This window comes from Pectinophora gossypiella, chromosome 15 (genome assembly GCF_024362695.1).
Source record: "Pectinophora gossypiella chromosome 15, ilPecGoss1.1, whole genome shotgun sequence".
NCBI lineage: Eukaryota > Metazoa > Arthropoda > Insecta > Lepidoptera > Gelechiidae > Pectinophora > Pectinophora gossypiella.
The window spans coordinates 9672024-9690107 of NC_065418.1; the positions used below are offsets into that span (position 1 = coordinate 9672024).

Sequence of the window (18084 nt, forward strand, 5' to 3'; positions counted from 1 at the left end):
GGTAAGAGTATAGTGTTGCGCTTACATTGTAATATGATACGAGCAACATGCATTCCTGCGTTGCTAGAAGTGACGTAAATATTATGTAATTCAGATCCCCATTCTCAAATCTATTGTGCACAGCCACCTGTGTATCGACCGGTTCTAATACTTATACCTATGCATTGACGTCACGAAAAACATTTAAGTAACTAAATTAAGTGGCAGCTTTGGTGTGACGATTGGTTACCGAAGTGTTATGGGAAAGTAAACAAGTCATGGAAGTCGAGAGGTAAACAATAATATTATTGTAGGTTCACAAGGTGTAACCAAATATGCTCGGAACACGGAATTTTGTTAAAATATTTGAGTAATTTAGGTAGGTACTCTACTCAAGTCTAGATTGGTATCTGGAGTTGCAGAGAACTTATGAATCTCAAACTATTAAAATACGTAACAGAGGAAAATATTGTATAAACCGTATTTCTTTCGATTTCTTTAATAAAATGGTAAAACTAAGGTCGTGCAAGAACGGGTTTGGAATAATCTAAATCTCAATGTAATTAATGATTCTATACTTAGTTTTACGTCATATACCGCGCTAAATATAGAAAAAGATTCTAATTAGTATTAAATTGCACAAAGTTAGATACATGAGTAAACTTTGTAATGATGATGATATTTTCCATCGTTCCTCTGAGTCTCGTAAAAATTGTGTTTTTTTTTTACCTATGAATATATCTAGGTATTAGATGAGTTCAAGTGTTGTATACTTTTTTGACAGAAGAAATGTTATTTGTGTTGGATTCGTATCTTCGCTCTATAGGTATCATCATCATCATCATAGGTATAACAACATGAGTATAATAGCAAATAATAAAATGCTTACCTTTTTGGGCAGCGTCGGGGACTCGAACTCGTCATCGTCCCGGCTGGAGAGCGTGGAGCACGAGGAGCAAGCGGAGTCCGCGGACAGCGAGCGCGCGCGCAACCAGTCCACCTCCTCCTCGGTGGCGCCCACCGCCACCCCGTCCGAGTAGTCGCTGACCACCACGCTGGGCGTGCGCACGCAGCGGCCCCGCGTCTCGCACCCCTCGCTGCCCCGCCGGCCCAGCTCCACCACGTGCGCCTCGATGAGTGTTCTCTCCCGGCGCGGCGACATGGCGTCTGGCGGCGGCGTGATGTCGCGGGGGTGCGAGTGCCGGCGACGCGGCTCTAGCTCCACGGCAGAGTCGTCGCTCAGGTCGCGGCTGCGGCGACGCACGGCCGCGCGGTCGTCGTCATCGGAGGACGTGATGTCTTCGGGTGGGGACTGCGCGCGCGGCGGCCGCAGGTACTGCATCTGTGCGGGCTCGAAGCGGCGCAATAACTCGGAGACTCGCGGCTGCGCGTGCCGGTTGAGGCGCGCGGTCGGCGGCGCGCGCACGGCCGCACTGGCGTCGGTTCTGCGCGGCTTCGCCTCCCGCGCGTGCTCGGGCGCGACTCCCGCGCCGAGCTTCAAGTAGAACAGACTGTGGCTCAGTGCCTTCTCGCGCAACACGCGCCGGAAATCTTCCGGGGGCGACTTCTCTAATCGCGGCATTCTTACTGAAAACCAAACAATAAAACAAATTAATAATGTTAACATAGATAGCCGTGTAAACATGCTAATCATAAACATGTTGACAATCACAATAATCCAATCAGTGGAACCTTCGAATGAATCACTTCCCCAGCGAAATCAACACGAAATTGGTTCACAAAACATTCCCACCAAGTTCTGGTCAAACAATCTGTAAGAAAAGTATTTGTTTGCAGAAGGTAGCTGATACACACCTGATTGTAGTCGGTGCTTCAGAACGCGATCAATTATCAAACATCGCCAAACGATCTGAAACAAACAACAAATCTCGTTAAAGTATGTTGGAGAGATGCATCAGTGTCAATTATCATAGGTAATACATATAACAAGCAATTTTCTTCTGGCATTTGGCTTTTTTGGAAACATTTTTTTGGTTAGGTTTGCACTCCCATTGCCGCTTACTGTTGCAAATTCAGCAAAGAAAATCAATTTTGCTACATCACCAAACTTTGTAAAATCTAATGTTACTTTGTCGAGTGAGATGGCTAATCGAAGGATTATCATTGCGTTTGTTTGTTTCACTATGTTCTATTTATATTCTAACTTCAATTCACAATTAAGAAACTCAACCTCGTCTGATACTGTCTCATTATATTGCATCAAAATAACTCAACTATTGTTTTCGCACAAAACTGCAAAAATCTTAGTACCTACCTATGTCATTTGGAACATTTTGTTTGTCATACTCTGAATTCTGATTTATCACAAGATTTTGGTCGTAGACTATTCCATGATTATATTTTTTTAATATTATTAGATTATTAGACAGTGCTATCCAGATAGGAACAGCAACAGCAATGAACCAAAAATCCTCGCTCTTTATTTAAGAGCTGCGCACTTGTCGGTGGAGTAATCGCCACTCCTCTCTTGTACCCGCCAAATCCTTCACCTCCTGATACGACACGACCTGCACCTTCTTTTTCCTTCTATGATGTTTGTTATAAATGAATCGTGTCGTATCAGGTGGCCAATCATATTTCCTCTCCGGTTCTCTATAGTCTACTCCTGCCGGACTCAGACCACCGCCACATGTTACATCGCGGCAGCCCGCGTTTTCTCGAAACATATTGCTTACCGTTCTGCTCGCCCTATCTATGGAGTAATGAAAATGGCAAAAATCCTGATATCATCAAAAATAATAACTCGGTAAGAAAAACACAACAAACACAGGGAACCCAAAATTTGCCATTCGCATATATTTGTAATATTTTGAAGCCATTACTTATTTTACGAGGGCGCACACTTAATGATCATACTAGATTTTTCAAAAAAACATTTATTTACGACTAACGCAAACTAAAGTAACGCGTGAGATGAATTTAAATGAACTCTCCTTATTGTATTTCATTACGGCTAAGTTAGCCAAGCGGACATCTAGTACAAAATACTCAACTAAAAACTACCACTGCTAGGCTTACGATGACATTAACTACTTGGCCGGACAAACGATGACTAGTGGAAGTAGGGGAAAAAATAAGTATACAATAAGTAAAAACACATACTTAAGCTCCGGCCGAGTAGTTAAACGTACCTTTTTGTTTTTGACGAGACTTCTCATGATTTGTCGCATACGGCCGGACAAATGGGGAGCGCTAAGGGCTCTGACCCAGTACAAAAAGGCAATAGACCTTATTATTACTTTTAACATAATACGAGTAAATTGTCTTTATTCTCATCCCGTCTACTTATAAGTGTATTTTTACAATACCTGATCTTGATTCATCTCTTCACAAATTGAAAGAGCTCACTGTAATGTACTGGAAAATTTCAGTTTCAGCGGTCGATAATAATAATACATAGCTACGAGTATTTTATCAATCTGCGAGAGTTTAAATTTTTTTCTAAAAGTTAAAAGTTGTCTTATTTAAGTAAGTAAAAAACTACAACACAATTTTATGTATCTACATCAATTAAAAATAATTAACTCACTTTTTTCGTGGGAACACAGACTCCATTAGAATTCTAGAAATACTTAGATAACTACTAAAACTAGTGTTTTCTTTTAATGACTGGAAGAACCGCCAATCAGAACGGATTGGACTTAAACACATGTCTGTAACTGCATAGTTGTATTTCGTGGAACTGACGAGGTTATTTTGTCTAATGCTAGATTATTGTTGATCCCATTACTTGTATGTCCTCAGGAGATACTTTGCCGTGTCATGTGGAATTAGTATTTTCTGGAATTAACTGGAAGTGAAGATGAATATTTAGCGAGTCGTCTCGTAACGGCCCCGTGGTCCAGTGATTGAGCGTTGGGCTCACAATCCGGAGGTAAAAAATAAAATAATGCATAAATAAAAAAAAAAATTCTGGCTAAATCTGCAATCAGTATCATTTTTTGTTTTTTTTTTGTTTTTTTTATTTTGTTTTTTTTTTTGTTTTTGTTTTTTAATAAAATAAATAAATAATTATAATTGCATAAGTTGATAATAATGCTATGCAATAGTTTTACCGCGGCAGTCCCCGAGTGCCACACGTCTTTTTTCTTTTTCTTAGCTCTTCTACAAGCAGTATACAATAATGAGATACTGGCCCGATTCCTGCAGACACCTTCTAATTTTACTTAAGTTATACCTGTCATTTTCTTATCCGCCGAAAAGGAAAGGGACGGATGATTGACAGCTCTTAATTTAAAAGGTATCTCGATGGTATCAACACAATTCTGTCGGGTTATTGGCCAATGTAAAATTTTTAGACGGCTGTTTTAGATTTGTGCTTAAATTTGACGTGTGTTCCATAAATTTTATGTTTGTCGATTACCCGTCCCTTTCCTTTTCGGCGGATAAGAAAATGACAGATATACTAACTTAAAATAAAATTAGATGGTGTTTACAGGAATTAGCACCATTTCCTTTGGAATGCGACACCTTGATAAAGTCCCGGTAGTCGCGTGTACCAAGGACCTTATTTTAACTCGCGTCGCGTCGTCGCCCCTGTCCGCGAAGGTCCGTGTTGCTCTATGCGTTGTCCTCACATAGCGTGCTAGGCCTGCTGGTATCCAAATATTAATAAAATCACGTTACAGGCACGCTGATCACGTAACTTGTATTTATGATTACAGACGTAAGTACCTACTATATACATTATAACGATGAGTATAGCATACTAAACCTCTGGACTATATACATTAGTATGAATGTCATGCAGTTTATTGCGCAATATCTACCGTAAAATAACATCACCCCTGTATCCCCGAGGTAGGCAGAGGTGTATAAGTAGTATGCACACCCACTCGTCGTCAACTAAGTATATTTAAGTCCAATGTAATAAGGGGCGAGCCTACATAACCACGTGATATCAACATTATGTAATACGCATAGGGTTGCCATGTGTCTGGCTTTAGATGGACATGTTTGGCTTTTTGCGGTCGTGGACAGCTAAATATTTGCGTGTTAGGCTTGTCCGGGTTTTGTTAGGCTTTTTGTTAGAGTGGCGATACCTACGACGACGAAAGCCCGGGCGGGCACAGGCGAGCGGGGAGATTTTTCAAAAACAGTATGTTTGGCTGTTAAAAAAAACATGTCCGTTTTTTAGAGCAAAATTTCTAGCCTTATATAGCGCCAGTCTAGCCTGTGTATTTTAGGGCCTGGCAACCCTAAATACGCATCAAAATATTGAATATTCGCCACAATCTATTTACTTATATAGAAACGGCCAAGTACTTAATGTCATCCGAGGCTAATATCAACAATGCGTAAACAGTAAAAAAGTATAATAAGTATGTAAAAAAATGACAATCAGGAACATAGAGGTATCTGGATTAAATCCTCCTAAATAAATAACTTACATAAACTGCCTATAAGTATACGTCCCACTGCTGGGCACAGGCCTCCCCTCAATCAACCGGAGGGGGTATGGAGCATACTCCACCACGCTGCTCCACTGCGGGATGGTGGAGGTGTTTTTACGGCTAATAGCCGGGACCAACGGCTTAACGTGCCCTCCGAAGCACGGAATCATCTTACTTTTTCGGACAATCAGGTGATTCAAGCCTGAAAAGTCCTTACCAAACAAAGGACAGTCTCACAAAGTGAAATAAATAACTTAAGTACATAAAATTTTCATAAACTGTTGTTTTGTCGCTATGGAAAAGAGACTGTACCTACCACTGATGTATAGTATGTTACTATGATGTTACTACATCACAATCCTTCTACAACAAACAGGTTCATTTTTAAACTTTTCTTTTTCCAAAATTAAACTTTTATTTTCAAAATTATTTTTTTTTCCAAAAGTAAACTTTTCTTAATTCTGGTTAGTGCCATTACAAAAAGAAAGATACAAAATTTCAAATTCAGAACCAAGAACATTAAATACTATCATTCTAAAAAGAAAACTAAGTTAATTGTTTTTCAATAAAAACTTTTTCCTTTAAATTTTTTTAGCGCATGCGTCCTAATTTTCTAAACGTCAGTTGAGTAATGGCGGCAATTTGGTGGAATTGTTTAAATTAAGTAGTTCCTGAGCCTAAACGACTAAATGCCCTTACCGCGTGCAAGGCTGAGTTTGACGTCACATGATCACATCGCGAGGACACTCAGATAAATTCGGATGCGGTACTATTCCATCATTATACGTCAGTACACGTATTTGCTTCCTGATGTATTTTAAATTATTAAAATATTTGATTTTAACAGCCTTTGGTCTAATGGTTAGAGTATTGTGCTTGCGGTCTGAAGGTTCGGGTTCGATTCCCGATGGGGAACTATCCAACATAACTTATTAAGAATGTCCTTTGTTTGGATGAAAAACCTGATTGTCCGAAAATGTAAGATGATTCCGTGCTTCATAAAAGTCCCGTTCGTATCTAAAATAATAGAAGTACCTATATGCTAAACAACATGTAATCCGAGCTCCAATAATAAACATTTTACAATATTTAAAGGATAAAATAATTTAAAAGCAACCGTGATGGTTGAAAAATCCCTCCGATATATATTTTTTTTTTCTCTAAGTTTTTTATTGGCAACTAGTGTTGCCAACGTCATAACCAAAATGCTGACATTCGGAAGGCACGTTATGCTGTTAGTCCGAAGCTATATACCTCCCACTAATCTGCAGTGGAGCAGCGTGGAGTAGGCTTCATACCCCAGACGGTTGATTGATGAGAAACCAACAGGAGGACGTGTACAGATTTATCTATGATATGGGCATTTCTACGAAAGGGTCTATTTTTTCTCAATTCGGTGCCGAAATTGAAATTAGGCTTTTATGAATATTTTAATAACAAATACTGAACTTTATTCCATCTTGAATCTAATGATGCAATTGGGACCAGATTTGGTGAAGTGGTTTATGAGAAAAGTTAATCACCGAATTGGGCAACCATCGAATTGAGAAAATGAAACATCGAATTGAGAAGCGGCTCAGTGAATTGAGAAAATGAATCACGGAATTGAGAAATAAGCCAGAGAATTTAGAAATGCTGTCAGTTATTATAGAAATAATGCAATGAATGACCAATAATGATGTGGTATGGGCATCTGATGAAGAGGAATGGAAGTCATATTAGATGGTATGTGGTGAGTATGAATGTGCATAGACATAAGGGGTAGGAGACGACCGAAAAAGGTGTGGATTGGATTGCGTGAGGACGGATATGTGTATGAAAGGTGTATTAAGATGACGAAAGACAAACAAATGAATATCGTAAAAGATAGGAAACTTTTCCCCACGAAGGGAAGAAAATGATATATTTCATGTCTTGCCTAGGCTTGACCATGTGAGATTACACCTTCCTCACTTCCCTTTGACCTGCGTATCCACGCTGGTGGAGGAAATACCCAAGCTAGGTCGAAGTCCCATGTTTTGCTGAATGCATCTATGAAAATAGCACCTTTGTCCCTCACATCTCAAGCCACACAAATCGGAATTACTTTCGAATGAGAAGTTGCGAAAAGGTCTATCTGAAGAATTCCCCGCTTTTTGAATAGAAAGTTCGTCACTCGATCCGACAGATGCCAGTCCGCTAGAGATTTCTGCCGCGAGAGGCTGTCGGCAATCTCGTTGAAAACACCTAGAATGTATTAAGCAAAAATTTCTGTTCTGTTCCTTTGAGCAAGTTCCAGAAGTTTTGCTACTAGGTCTGTTAAGAGACTGGATTTTGTTCCCCCTGATTCTTTATATAGGACACAAACGTTTTGTTGTCGGACTGAACTCGTCGTTCTCGTAGTTGGGGTAACGTCATCTGAAATGCTCGGTATACTGCATACAGGTCTTTGCGATTTATATGCCACAAGGTTTGGCTCTTCTCCCAAACTCCGCTGATTAGAGACTCGTTGACATGAGCACCCCATCCGTTGTCTGAAGCATCTGTTGTGATGAATACTGTGCCCTGATATGTGAAAATTGTTTGTCCTTTGTGAAGGTGTTCCAACCACCAAGAACATTCCTGTAGAGCTTTTGTCGGTATTAGAAATTTCCGTATTTTCTGGTGTTGAGGAAGACAAATGGCTGCACGTTGAAGACGTCTGATATGTAATCTTCCTAGAGGGACCGTGAAAGATTCAAAACCCAATTTCCCTACAAGACTTTTTCCTGTGACCCAATTCCAAGTTCCTGATTTCAATACTTCCATAAGGATACTTGTTAAGTTGTCTATTCTGCTGTCCGGTATAAAGGTTCTGTTTTTCTCTGTGTCCCACATTATCCCCAAGTAGTCTAGACAATGGGTTGGTGGGTTCAGAGATTTATTTCTGTTTATTTTCCATCCAAGCTTTTCCAGATAATTTACCACGTATAAGGTGTCTTCCTCTTACTGGTCTTTCTGTTGATTGGCTAAGAGGAAATTGTCGAGGTAAACTATCACTCTTATCCCCTTATACTGGATCGCTGCACAGCTAAGGGTTTTCCCTTAGCTGTGTTTGATACCCTTGCAAATGTGAGCGGTGCAGTCGATAGGCCGAAAGGTAGGCAAATAAACTGAAGTTTTCTGTGTTGTGTACTATTGTCAAGAATTTTCTATGACCTGTCTTTATAACTTTATATCTATTTTAATGTAGCATGGTATTCATCTTGTGGCAAGATAGCATTTCTTCTCTGCTCAATAGCTTCTACCTTGCGACCGCATACATATTGTAGGACATCATCCGATATATTTTTGAAACCTGAGTTTGATCCCAAAAATGTATCCTTAAGATCCTGTTTCAGAGTAGAATGTTTGGTTCAAAGTTCCTTCATAGTATTGCCAAGCGTTTCTCGTTGCAATAACAAGCCGTGTAAAGTCGTCCCGAAACCGGTTTCCTGCTTTATCAAAAAATCAGCTGCGGCGTTTGACGAGTTAAACTTCTTTAAGCAAGGGTTAACTCAAAAGACGTGAAAGACGAATAACGTATCTGCTTTTATGCTAGTTCACCCAACCTCAAGCACTTGATTCCCTCGAGGATCTTGTTCCTTAGTCATGGAAGCGAAATCAAAATCTTCTACATCTTCTTCAGGTAATAGATCCGGAACTTTTCAGGTGAATGATTTCGTTTTATCCTCCTCAAGAAATCCTTCGTGCGAACGACATTCATCGTCTGAAGTATTATCGAGCCTCTTTGAGTTGTTGGAAAGCATGTCCTTCATCTCACTAAAGTTCTGTTCTAATTTATCGACCCTGGACAATTTCTTTGACTTCGATGATGAGGACCGAACTGTAGATAGATCGTCTGTATCTTCACTATCTGCTAGCTCCTTAGATGCATCCTTACGGCTTAAAAGCAGTGGTTTTAATTCAGCGAGTGAAGCCACTATCAGCTCATTTAGAACAGCTGATCCTCTGATCCTTGAACTGATTTAAGGTGTGCCAATTATGAGACCTACACAAAAGGGTATTTTAATTTTCATATCCCGGTGGGTCTTCTCCAGGAGGGATGTATATTCTGAGCAATATGCTCTTGCAAGCTCGACTGTCGGGAGAGCGAATCTAATTGTGTTCAGAACAAGCGGGTCCAAGTTTGGGCCTAAGAGGTCTTGTCTCGTGTGAGGAATGACTTTCCACTGGAGCCATCCCTCCGGCAAATACGTTCTGGCAGTTGGCTTTATTCGCTTTAAATTTTGATTGAATTATTACATCTAATACTAATAATGTTCTCATAATAATAATAAACTAACCCTCTCCCTAACCTACTCCTTCGGAGTAACAGGCGTGATGCCATTTGTTATGTAAACATTATCAAATCTCAATTCGATGCAAGTAATTCTCAATTCGGTGCCCCATTTTCTAGGGAATTGAGACCCATCGAATTGAGAAAATATCACATTTCATCAATTATCTAGTAAAGTTATCAATTAAATCAATTAATACAAAACATACAGTCAAATATCACCTAAATACTTAATTAATTTAGCACATATATTATTAAATACTTCATAAACAAAATTAATATCTTCCACCGATTTTAGAATTGACCCTACCCCAAAAAAAACCAACGATTTCGACCCTTCGAAAAACTCTCCTCTATGCAGCAGTCCGCCCATCCACACATCTCGGGCACTCGGGCGCACCTGGCTCTCCACGGGAACCGGGTAGTGGTGATAGTACTGCGCGTAGTTAGTGATGTAAGTTGACAAAACTTAATTTCACCGAATTGAGACACATGCTGGCTTCAAAATTAAAATATGTTATTGTACTAAAACTAAAAGGTTCACAATAAACACAATTACGTATTTAGCTTTATTAACTATCCCTTGTTCTGTGAACGTTGGAATTATGTTTTGGAAACTAGTAGTTTAGAAGTTATGAAGCAATAACGAGTCAATTCTGGAATGGCTTCACGTCATTTTAAGCCAAATTCTGCCCGTTTTCAAACTTCGGGATTTTTTTTTTGACGCTTTTATAAAACTTTACGGTCTTCTAAATTACACTCCACGAATCCAAGAGTCCTATAAATACGTGAGTATTTTTTCCAAGTACGTAATTAGATGCTACAGGTACTTTTTTCACTGGAATCACTCAATCGGCTCTTCCCGTAGAAATGCCCATATGTATGTACTGCTAAATAACATTTTATAATGATGTACCAAGTCAGCCCTTTTGTATCTCGAAGCAAGCGAAGGGCAGCGATGAATGCCAATATGATTTATTTACCAACAATGGACAGTAATGTAAACATAGTAAATACGCAACAATAACACATTCCATCGTATACTTGACGATGTATTACAAGTTAGGTTAGGTTTACACTGGCTTCTGCGGAAGAATGTGAAAGCGTATCCATAACTTCGGCATAACGACGGTGATACACCGAGGGGCATTTGTCGAGCTCGACAAATTCCTCCCGATGCCTCCGTGGCAAATATCCCTCGTTAAATAATAGATTACACCGGCTTTATTAAATAACTTTTGTTTTAGCACATACTTAATTACTTCCTCATCATCATCATCAGCCGTACGACGCCCACTGCTGGGCATAGGCCTCCCCCAAGGATCTCCACGATCTATTATTACTTCCTATTACCTACTTATCCTATTTTATATTCAGCATAAATAACATACATAACAGCTTAATATACGTCCCAACGCTGGGCATACGCTTCCCCTCAATCAACCGGAGGGAGTATGGAGCATACTCCTACTGCTTCGCGTACGGGTAGGCAAATTCAGCACCAGAATTAATATAGGTACCATATAGTATCAAAAAGGTATTGAACTTTGATAGTTTCCAACGATAAAATATCGCACTTGGTCCAGGGGTTCTGACGCTAACCTAACAAGTATATCGCAAACAAGATAGGTACATAACATCACGGCTGTATTCCCAATCAGGGTAATCAGAGGTACATTAATCACATGAGCATCTATGTACCCACACCTCACCGAGCTTTCTAAGCTTTCTGTTAGACCAACGTGATAGGTGGTGAGCTGTATCGCTCTCCATAGGTAATGCCCAAGCCAAATAATGTTTGTAAAAATCTGTATAAAAAACAGATAAACATTAATCTTGCCAACAATACCAATACATCAATTTGACAGGGCTGTTATAGTACAAAAGCCCTTAAGCCCTTACTTCTACACAAGGCTGCAATTGACGTCACAGCTCACAACAATTATGCATCAGTATACATAATATTAAACAGTACCGTCACTTCAAATCCAAGCTTCAAATAGACGCACATGCTTACGACGCATTTTTAATTATTCGGTTAAAGTCTGTTTCAAGGTTTGGTGACATGACAACTGACTGATGGTAGGCTATGCAGGTCTTGTCCGGCTAATAGTGTTGTAGTACTGCTATCAGACACTATTCTGGGCGATGAGATCACGAAAGAATCATCATCTCAAAGAAGAGCAAGCACGAGTATGTGACTTGGTGCGGAATAGACAAAAAATAAAAGGATTACTCCACTCACGATTTGTCCCAATGTCAACATAACAACAGTTTTTTTAATTATTTGGCGGGAGCGCGTATTACGGCTGGCGATTGTTTTATCCAAGTTGATAGTAGCGACGCGTTGCGGCGGATTCGAGAATCGCGCGACTCCCGCTTTCAATCTATTGTTGGAAGGAGGGAGAAGCTTGAAGTTAGATTATTAGCCCAAGCTCTATTCACTAGCACAGCAGCTATCGACCATTACAGACGGCGACACTGTTCACCACCTACTTATCACGTTAGTCGTATCAAAAGCACCGTGAAACGCCGATTACTAACTTCAAACCAGCATTCTCATAATTATTATGCGTTTTTCTGAAGCTACTGCACTGATTTTATTTATTTATCCTGACAGCGCTTTATAACAGCAATGATTATACCTCAACAATGTAGATACTTAAACTCTATTTAAAAAAAAAATTTTTGGAAATACACGGAAGATACCTTTGAAAATGAATTGCTAAAGTCATTATATAGGTAGTTACTTATGAGTATTTATGTATGAATTATAAATTCTTTATTATATTTTTTATCGTATAATTTAATTATATTATCTAGCCTACACCTCCTTTCGATTGTTCCTCGGATTAAAAAAGTTTTAAATTTACATAATCCAGTATTAGATATCTATTGTCAATTTCGGCCCTAATAAATTCGTCGCTGACGTCGCAAACAGATGTATCTGAAATTTTTGGCGTATCTGATTTACACCATTTGCAATTGTCAATAAGATACAAATTATTTTAGCAAAAAATTGCAGATACGTCTGTTTGCAAAGCCACGAATTCTTGAAAAATTCAAATCTGAGAGCTCTCCTTTATTTATCACTTTACTACCCCGAAATAGCCACAGCCTGATATGGTACGACAGTGATACCAAAATAACCTAGGTAAGTACACGTGCAACATCGTCACCTTAAACTATATTAGCTCAAGCGTGATAACGTTTGATTTATCATACGAGAACCTTAAAAGACAAATCTGCATGAAAGCTTGTGTAAGGCATACATTTTATCACCTACCGGGCGACCTAGATACAGCCAGATAAGGCTAAATTGCCTGATAACACGATCTGTGACGGATTGAGGGCACATGCTTGGTACCTGGAGAACTAACACTAACGGCAGAGGTGTATAGTGTTTCACCTACTCCTCGCCAACTATGTTTAGTAAGGAGCGAGCCCATTGAACTTTTATCACATCACTAATTTAAGAACCACGCTCTTGTCGGTGTAGCATTCTCGACGCTACTTTTTTAGGGAAGAATAGGGCAGTGGTTTCCCTCTAGCCTTCCGCACCAAAGTTACTACTGACTTTAACTAGCCACAAATATTTATAAACAACGTGATATCAATTACCTATTTTCCAAACATGTTTTATAAATACGATTTTTATCGTGTTGAGTCAAATCGGAGCACTTAAGGTTATTTTAAAATCTCTAGCAAATATGTTCGTTAGTAGCTTACATTTCTTCATCAACCCGTTTCTTTTTATTTTATTTTAAGATTTTTCTGTTATCTCGGATGGCATTAGCAACTTGGCCGGACAAATGGGAAGCGCTGAGGGCTCTCACCCGGTACAACCCGCAATAGGGCAGTGTGGTGTAGTATGCTTCCTCCATTTCCCGTTTAAGTGAGGAGAGATAGCCGTGACGAGCCCGGGTGAGAACCCTTAGCGCGCCCCATTTGTTCGGCCAAGTATTTAATGCTTATATAAATCTACAATAAAAATTGAGTAAGTGAGTAATCGTTACATGAGCCATGTCCGGGGCCTTTAGCGGCTGAATAACAATAACCCTGACACCAGGGTTGATGAGGTCGGTAATTCATCTCATAACACAACCCACACGATAGAAGAAGATGAAAAAGGCAATATGTCAAGTCAAAAAAACACGTACTTACCGCTAAGGACGTGCGTATGTTGTTACTTTACGACATAGTAATACTAAGTATTATTATTATATTGCTCTGAAAGTACGTCATAGTTTGAGGTTTGGCTATTGTTTTACAGAAATACAATAATACTAGCAACCACAATTTTGCAACGCAACTCGTTGCGATGCGTATGGTGTAGGTACTCGTACCGAATGTACTTACAACTGAATTACTTTATCAGCCATTTACTAACATACATAATTATTATAATATAGAAATGAAAGATTATTATGAACGTGACGTGTATCAGATGAAGTTTATGAACGTGTCCTGAATAGTGGGAAAGAGAGAGGAGAGGTAGAAGATGGCGGCGGTTAGATTAGAAGCGGTGTGCTCTGTATATTTATGTGAAAAATAGGAATTAATAAGACGTGGATAATTTTCATTTAATTCCACCATCCTGTGTAAAGGGTTCATAAAAAAATTTGTGTTTTTTTAATTATTTTCAGTACGACCAGTGCGACGGTAAATTCCACTTGATATCAACTCAGAATCATGGTCTGAATCATCCCTCAAAGTTTACATTACTATTTATAGAAGAATACAATTTACGGGTAGTTAGTTACCTGTGAAAGTAAAGGAAATGGAAGCTTAACTACGTTTTAGTAACGGTTAGTTTTATATGTAGGTTCATTTTATGGAAAGATTTCTTATCTGACTTATATGTGTTTTTTTTTTTTTAAGACAGGTAGTAGGGATAACGCTAGAGAAATGATGATATTATGGAAAGATTAATCAATTCCGAACTTATTATTCCTCAGATGTGTATTTATCTAGGTGAGGGTCGTGCCAACCAAAGTCATTGTACATTCTGGAACGAAACTAGAAGGCATAATGGGCCATCCAATACAGAAATGCGGAAAATAAAGCCCAATACCAAGGCTAGAAGTCTAGATATCCGGAAAAGATCTAGTATTGTTTCAAAACAGTCGAATACCGCTTTGTTTTGAAATTTTGATCCCGTCGTTTTACATTAGAATAAAGACATTTGTTACAAGGACCAATGGTAATGTCATCGGTCTCTTGTGGGTAAACAGATTCACCTTTCTGCGGTTTTACCTGTCATAGTGTTTTAAGTAACGCAATGTATATTTTGTGAAATAATGAAATAATAACACAAAATATACACACTCTTATATCATATACTTTTTTTTGACGTGACTTATTGTAGATTTACCGCAGATGGTATTAACTACTTGGCCGGAATATGTTATATAACGAATGTGCGTTCCATGGTAGCAATGAACACTTTGACAGAAACTTTGAGGCTTTTTAGAGACGTTTTGCCTATTGTGCTTATTTTTATTATTATATATATTAAGTACACAGAGCAACACGGACCTCCACTGACCTCTGCACATGTCCAGTCTTGTGTTTCTGAGCAATAAAGAATTATTGATGGATAGAAACTTATTTCTAACTTCTTAAACTCCGGAAATAACAGAAATATAGAGTAATGAAGCCTTCTTATTGTCCTTAGTACCTACAGATAAATATTAGCAAGCTTCAAGTTCTGAATAGGGACACCTAATTCTACTTTAACCTCCCAAGGCCGAGATTTCCAGACACAATAGTTACATGATGGGGTTTAGATATTTAAAGGGTATGCGGTGTAATGATTATAAAATCCTATAACATAAATTCACAAGAAAATCCACACTACTTCATTATAAATGCAAAAGTAACTCTGTCTTGTCTTTCTGCTTGTTACATTTTCATGCCGAAACTGCTGCATCGATTTAGACCGACACCGAGTTTGAGAGCTAAGGAGGAACGTAGAATAGTTTTTATGCCGGAAATCACCAGCTAAGGGAAAGGGGGTGGAATAACATGCCGCGCGTAATAACCGATGTGGAAAGCTAGTCATGTATAAAACTAAACACCTCATTACGCTGCAGAAATACACCTAACACATTCTCAATCATTCAACTTTGACTTTTCCACAACAAATAAGTAACACAAGTAATAATTCAAACCATGAATTACAAAATACGATGTGAAATTACGCGTCCAAACGCCATTAACTATGAAATATTCGTTGAGAGCGCCCGCAAATCACAAGATTAGTTTATCTGATCGACAAAAATTTTATCGGCAACTTTCTTCTTGTTATAATGTTTATAGCTAGCGAACAGAGATCAAAATCGTATAATAATCGGTTAACAAAAGCATTATAGGAGTTAGAAACCGTAACGTGCATATGAGAGTAGATGCACGGGTACATCGCGGAGCAATTTTTGTAATTCGTTGTATCGTATGTTAACCACCATACTTACAAATGTCGAAGAAAGTTAAAAGTCATGTCGTGAAGTCGTGAAACTACAACTTACTACGCGAAATTATGTAAATTGCTCTCTCCAATCAATGACAATTTTAGATTGAAATCGAAATAATTTACTATTCCTTTTCTATGGGAAAACGCAATTCTAAAGCATGCGATGCAATGATCCTCTTTTTATTTCTAATACCTAAAACGTATAAAAGGCCTTCCGTAATTTCCTATGGACATAAACAACCAAAAATGTAAAAAAATGTATGTATTGCGCTTACATCCTTTACGATTCATAATAACATTAATATTGGAATCATTAAAATAACATCAGGAGAGCATAACTACTTTACAATTTATTTTCAAGTAGTTATGAGACGCAACAGGTGTGTAATACATGGACATTAGATGCAGAAACCTATAATACTTACCTCATGTTTAATAAATAGATTATCTTCACCAATCTTTATCTTTATATAGAAACATTACAACTATCATTGAAAATTGGCTTCCGAAGTCCAGTGGTTGAGCGTTCGGCTCACGATCCGGATATCCCAGGTTCGGACATCACAAAAATCACTTTGTGGGCCCTGGTTTGGTTAGGACCCAGGCTGATCGTCTGAGTGGCCGAAAGTAAGATGAACCGTGCTTCGGAAGGTACGTTAAGCCATTTGTCCAGGTACTACTTACTGATGTAAGTACGTAGTCGTTACATCAGCCACGTCAGAATAAGATAGAAAATCAAGATTCAACATGTTATTTTACGTTCGAAGAGATGAGTTTCGGAGGTATGATTGGAAGGTCAGACAAGCAGTCGCTTCTGTAAAAAACCGAATCTGTCAAATTTTAATTAGGTAAACGGTCACGGTAAAACTGATGATGAACATGTTGTTTTAGTTGTAAGTGCTCAAAAGCCTAGCACTTTCTTCAGCTTCTGAAATTGTTCCGGTAGAAAAAAGGGCAGAAAGAACCTATCACGACTACGGAAAATAATTGTCATTTAATTTGTGTGTGTGAAGCAGATTTCTATATGAATTGCTCATTAAATCTGATGACGTCAAAAATTATCAATGCTAGTAACAATCAGTCACTTTACTACTGTTAATATTTTACATACATATTAATACGTTGACGTCATAAAGAGAACATTACGAAAATAATTTCAACACAACACAACTAATTATATATATTTTTCAATTATGTTTACTTGCCAATTAATGAATTTGTAGTGCATGAAGATAAGCAATGAAATAGTTCAATTAGTTAGAATGATTTTTCCTGTGGCCTTAAAGTGTCGAAAATAGGGATGTGTTTAAAATAACGTGTTATCTTTCATGCCCTAATTGCACTGAAGTCGTGATGATCCAGTGCCGTGCCACGCAATTAGTATTTCCTGTGATAAACATAAGCATACGATTATATCGCATTCCCTCATTCAGCGCTTATCGCTATCGACCCACTAGGGTCGATTAATTCTTTCAAATATTTTTCCTCTCAGACGACGCCCTGAGCCGAGGTTCGCGCCCAACTGGGCGGGCACCCTCAGGCCTGTTGTCTTAAACGTTGTACCGGGTGAGAGCCTTCAGCGCTCCCCATTTGTCCGGCCAAGTAGTTAATGCCATCTGCGGCAAATCTACAATAAGTCACGTCAAAAAAAAAGGATTATATCGCAAGATGAACTAAGCCTCACCCAGCTTTCTGTTACCAATGCGATAGCAGGCGAGCCGTATCGCCGTCTTTAATGGTCGAGCCAACTGTGTTAGTCAAAACTGCACTTCAGATAAATTAATAACTCATTCGTGCAAATCCGGTACCTTATCTTCTGTAATATCCTAAGCAAACTAGGGATCAGAAAGTGATTTTTGTGATATTTCCCCACCGGGATTCAAATCCTTCGAATCGGAAGCCCAACGCTCGACTGGACCACG

General features: G+C 38.8%; 1 protein-coding gene across 1 annotated transcript in view; it reads right to left on the bottom strand.

Moving 5' to 3' along the window:
* Nucleotides 1-18084, bottom strand: part of LOC126373312 (inositol-trisphosphate 3-kinase B) — a 154863-nt gene that overhangs the window by 121183 nt on the left and 15596 nt on the right. Inside the window, exons 2-3 of the mRNA XM_050019419.1 lie at nt 1795-1849; nt 869-1566 (exon numbers count right to left, since the gene is read on the bottom strand). Of these exons, the coding sequence (XP_049875376.1) occupies nt 869-1561 (693 nt within the window). The 5' untranslated portion in view covers nt 1562-1566; nt 1795-1849. The remainder of the gene's footprint in view (nt 1-868; nt 1567-1794; nt 1850-18084) is intronic.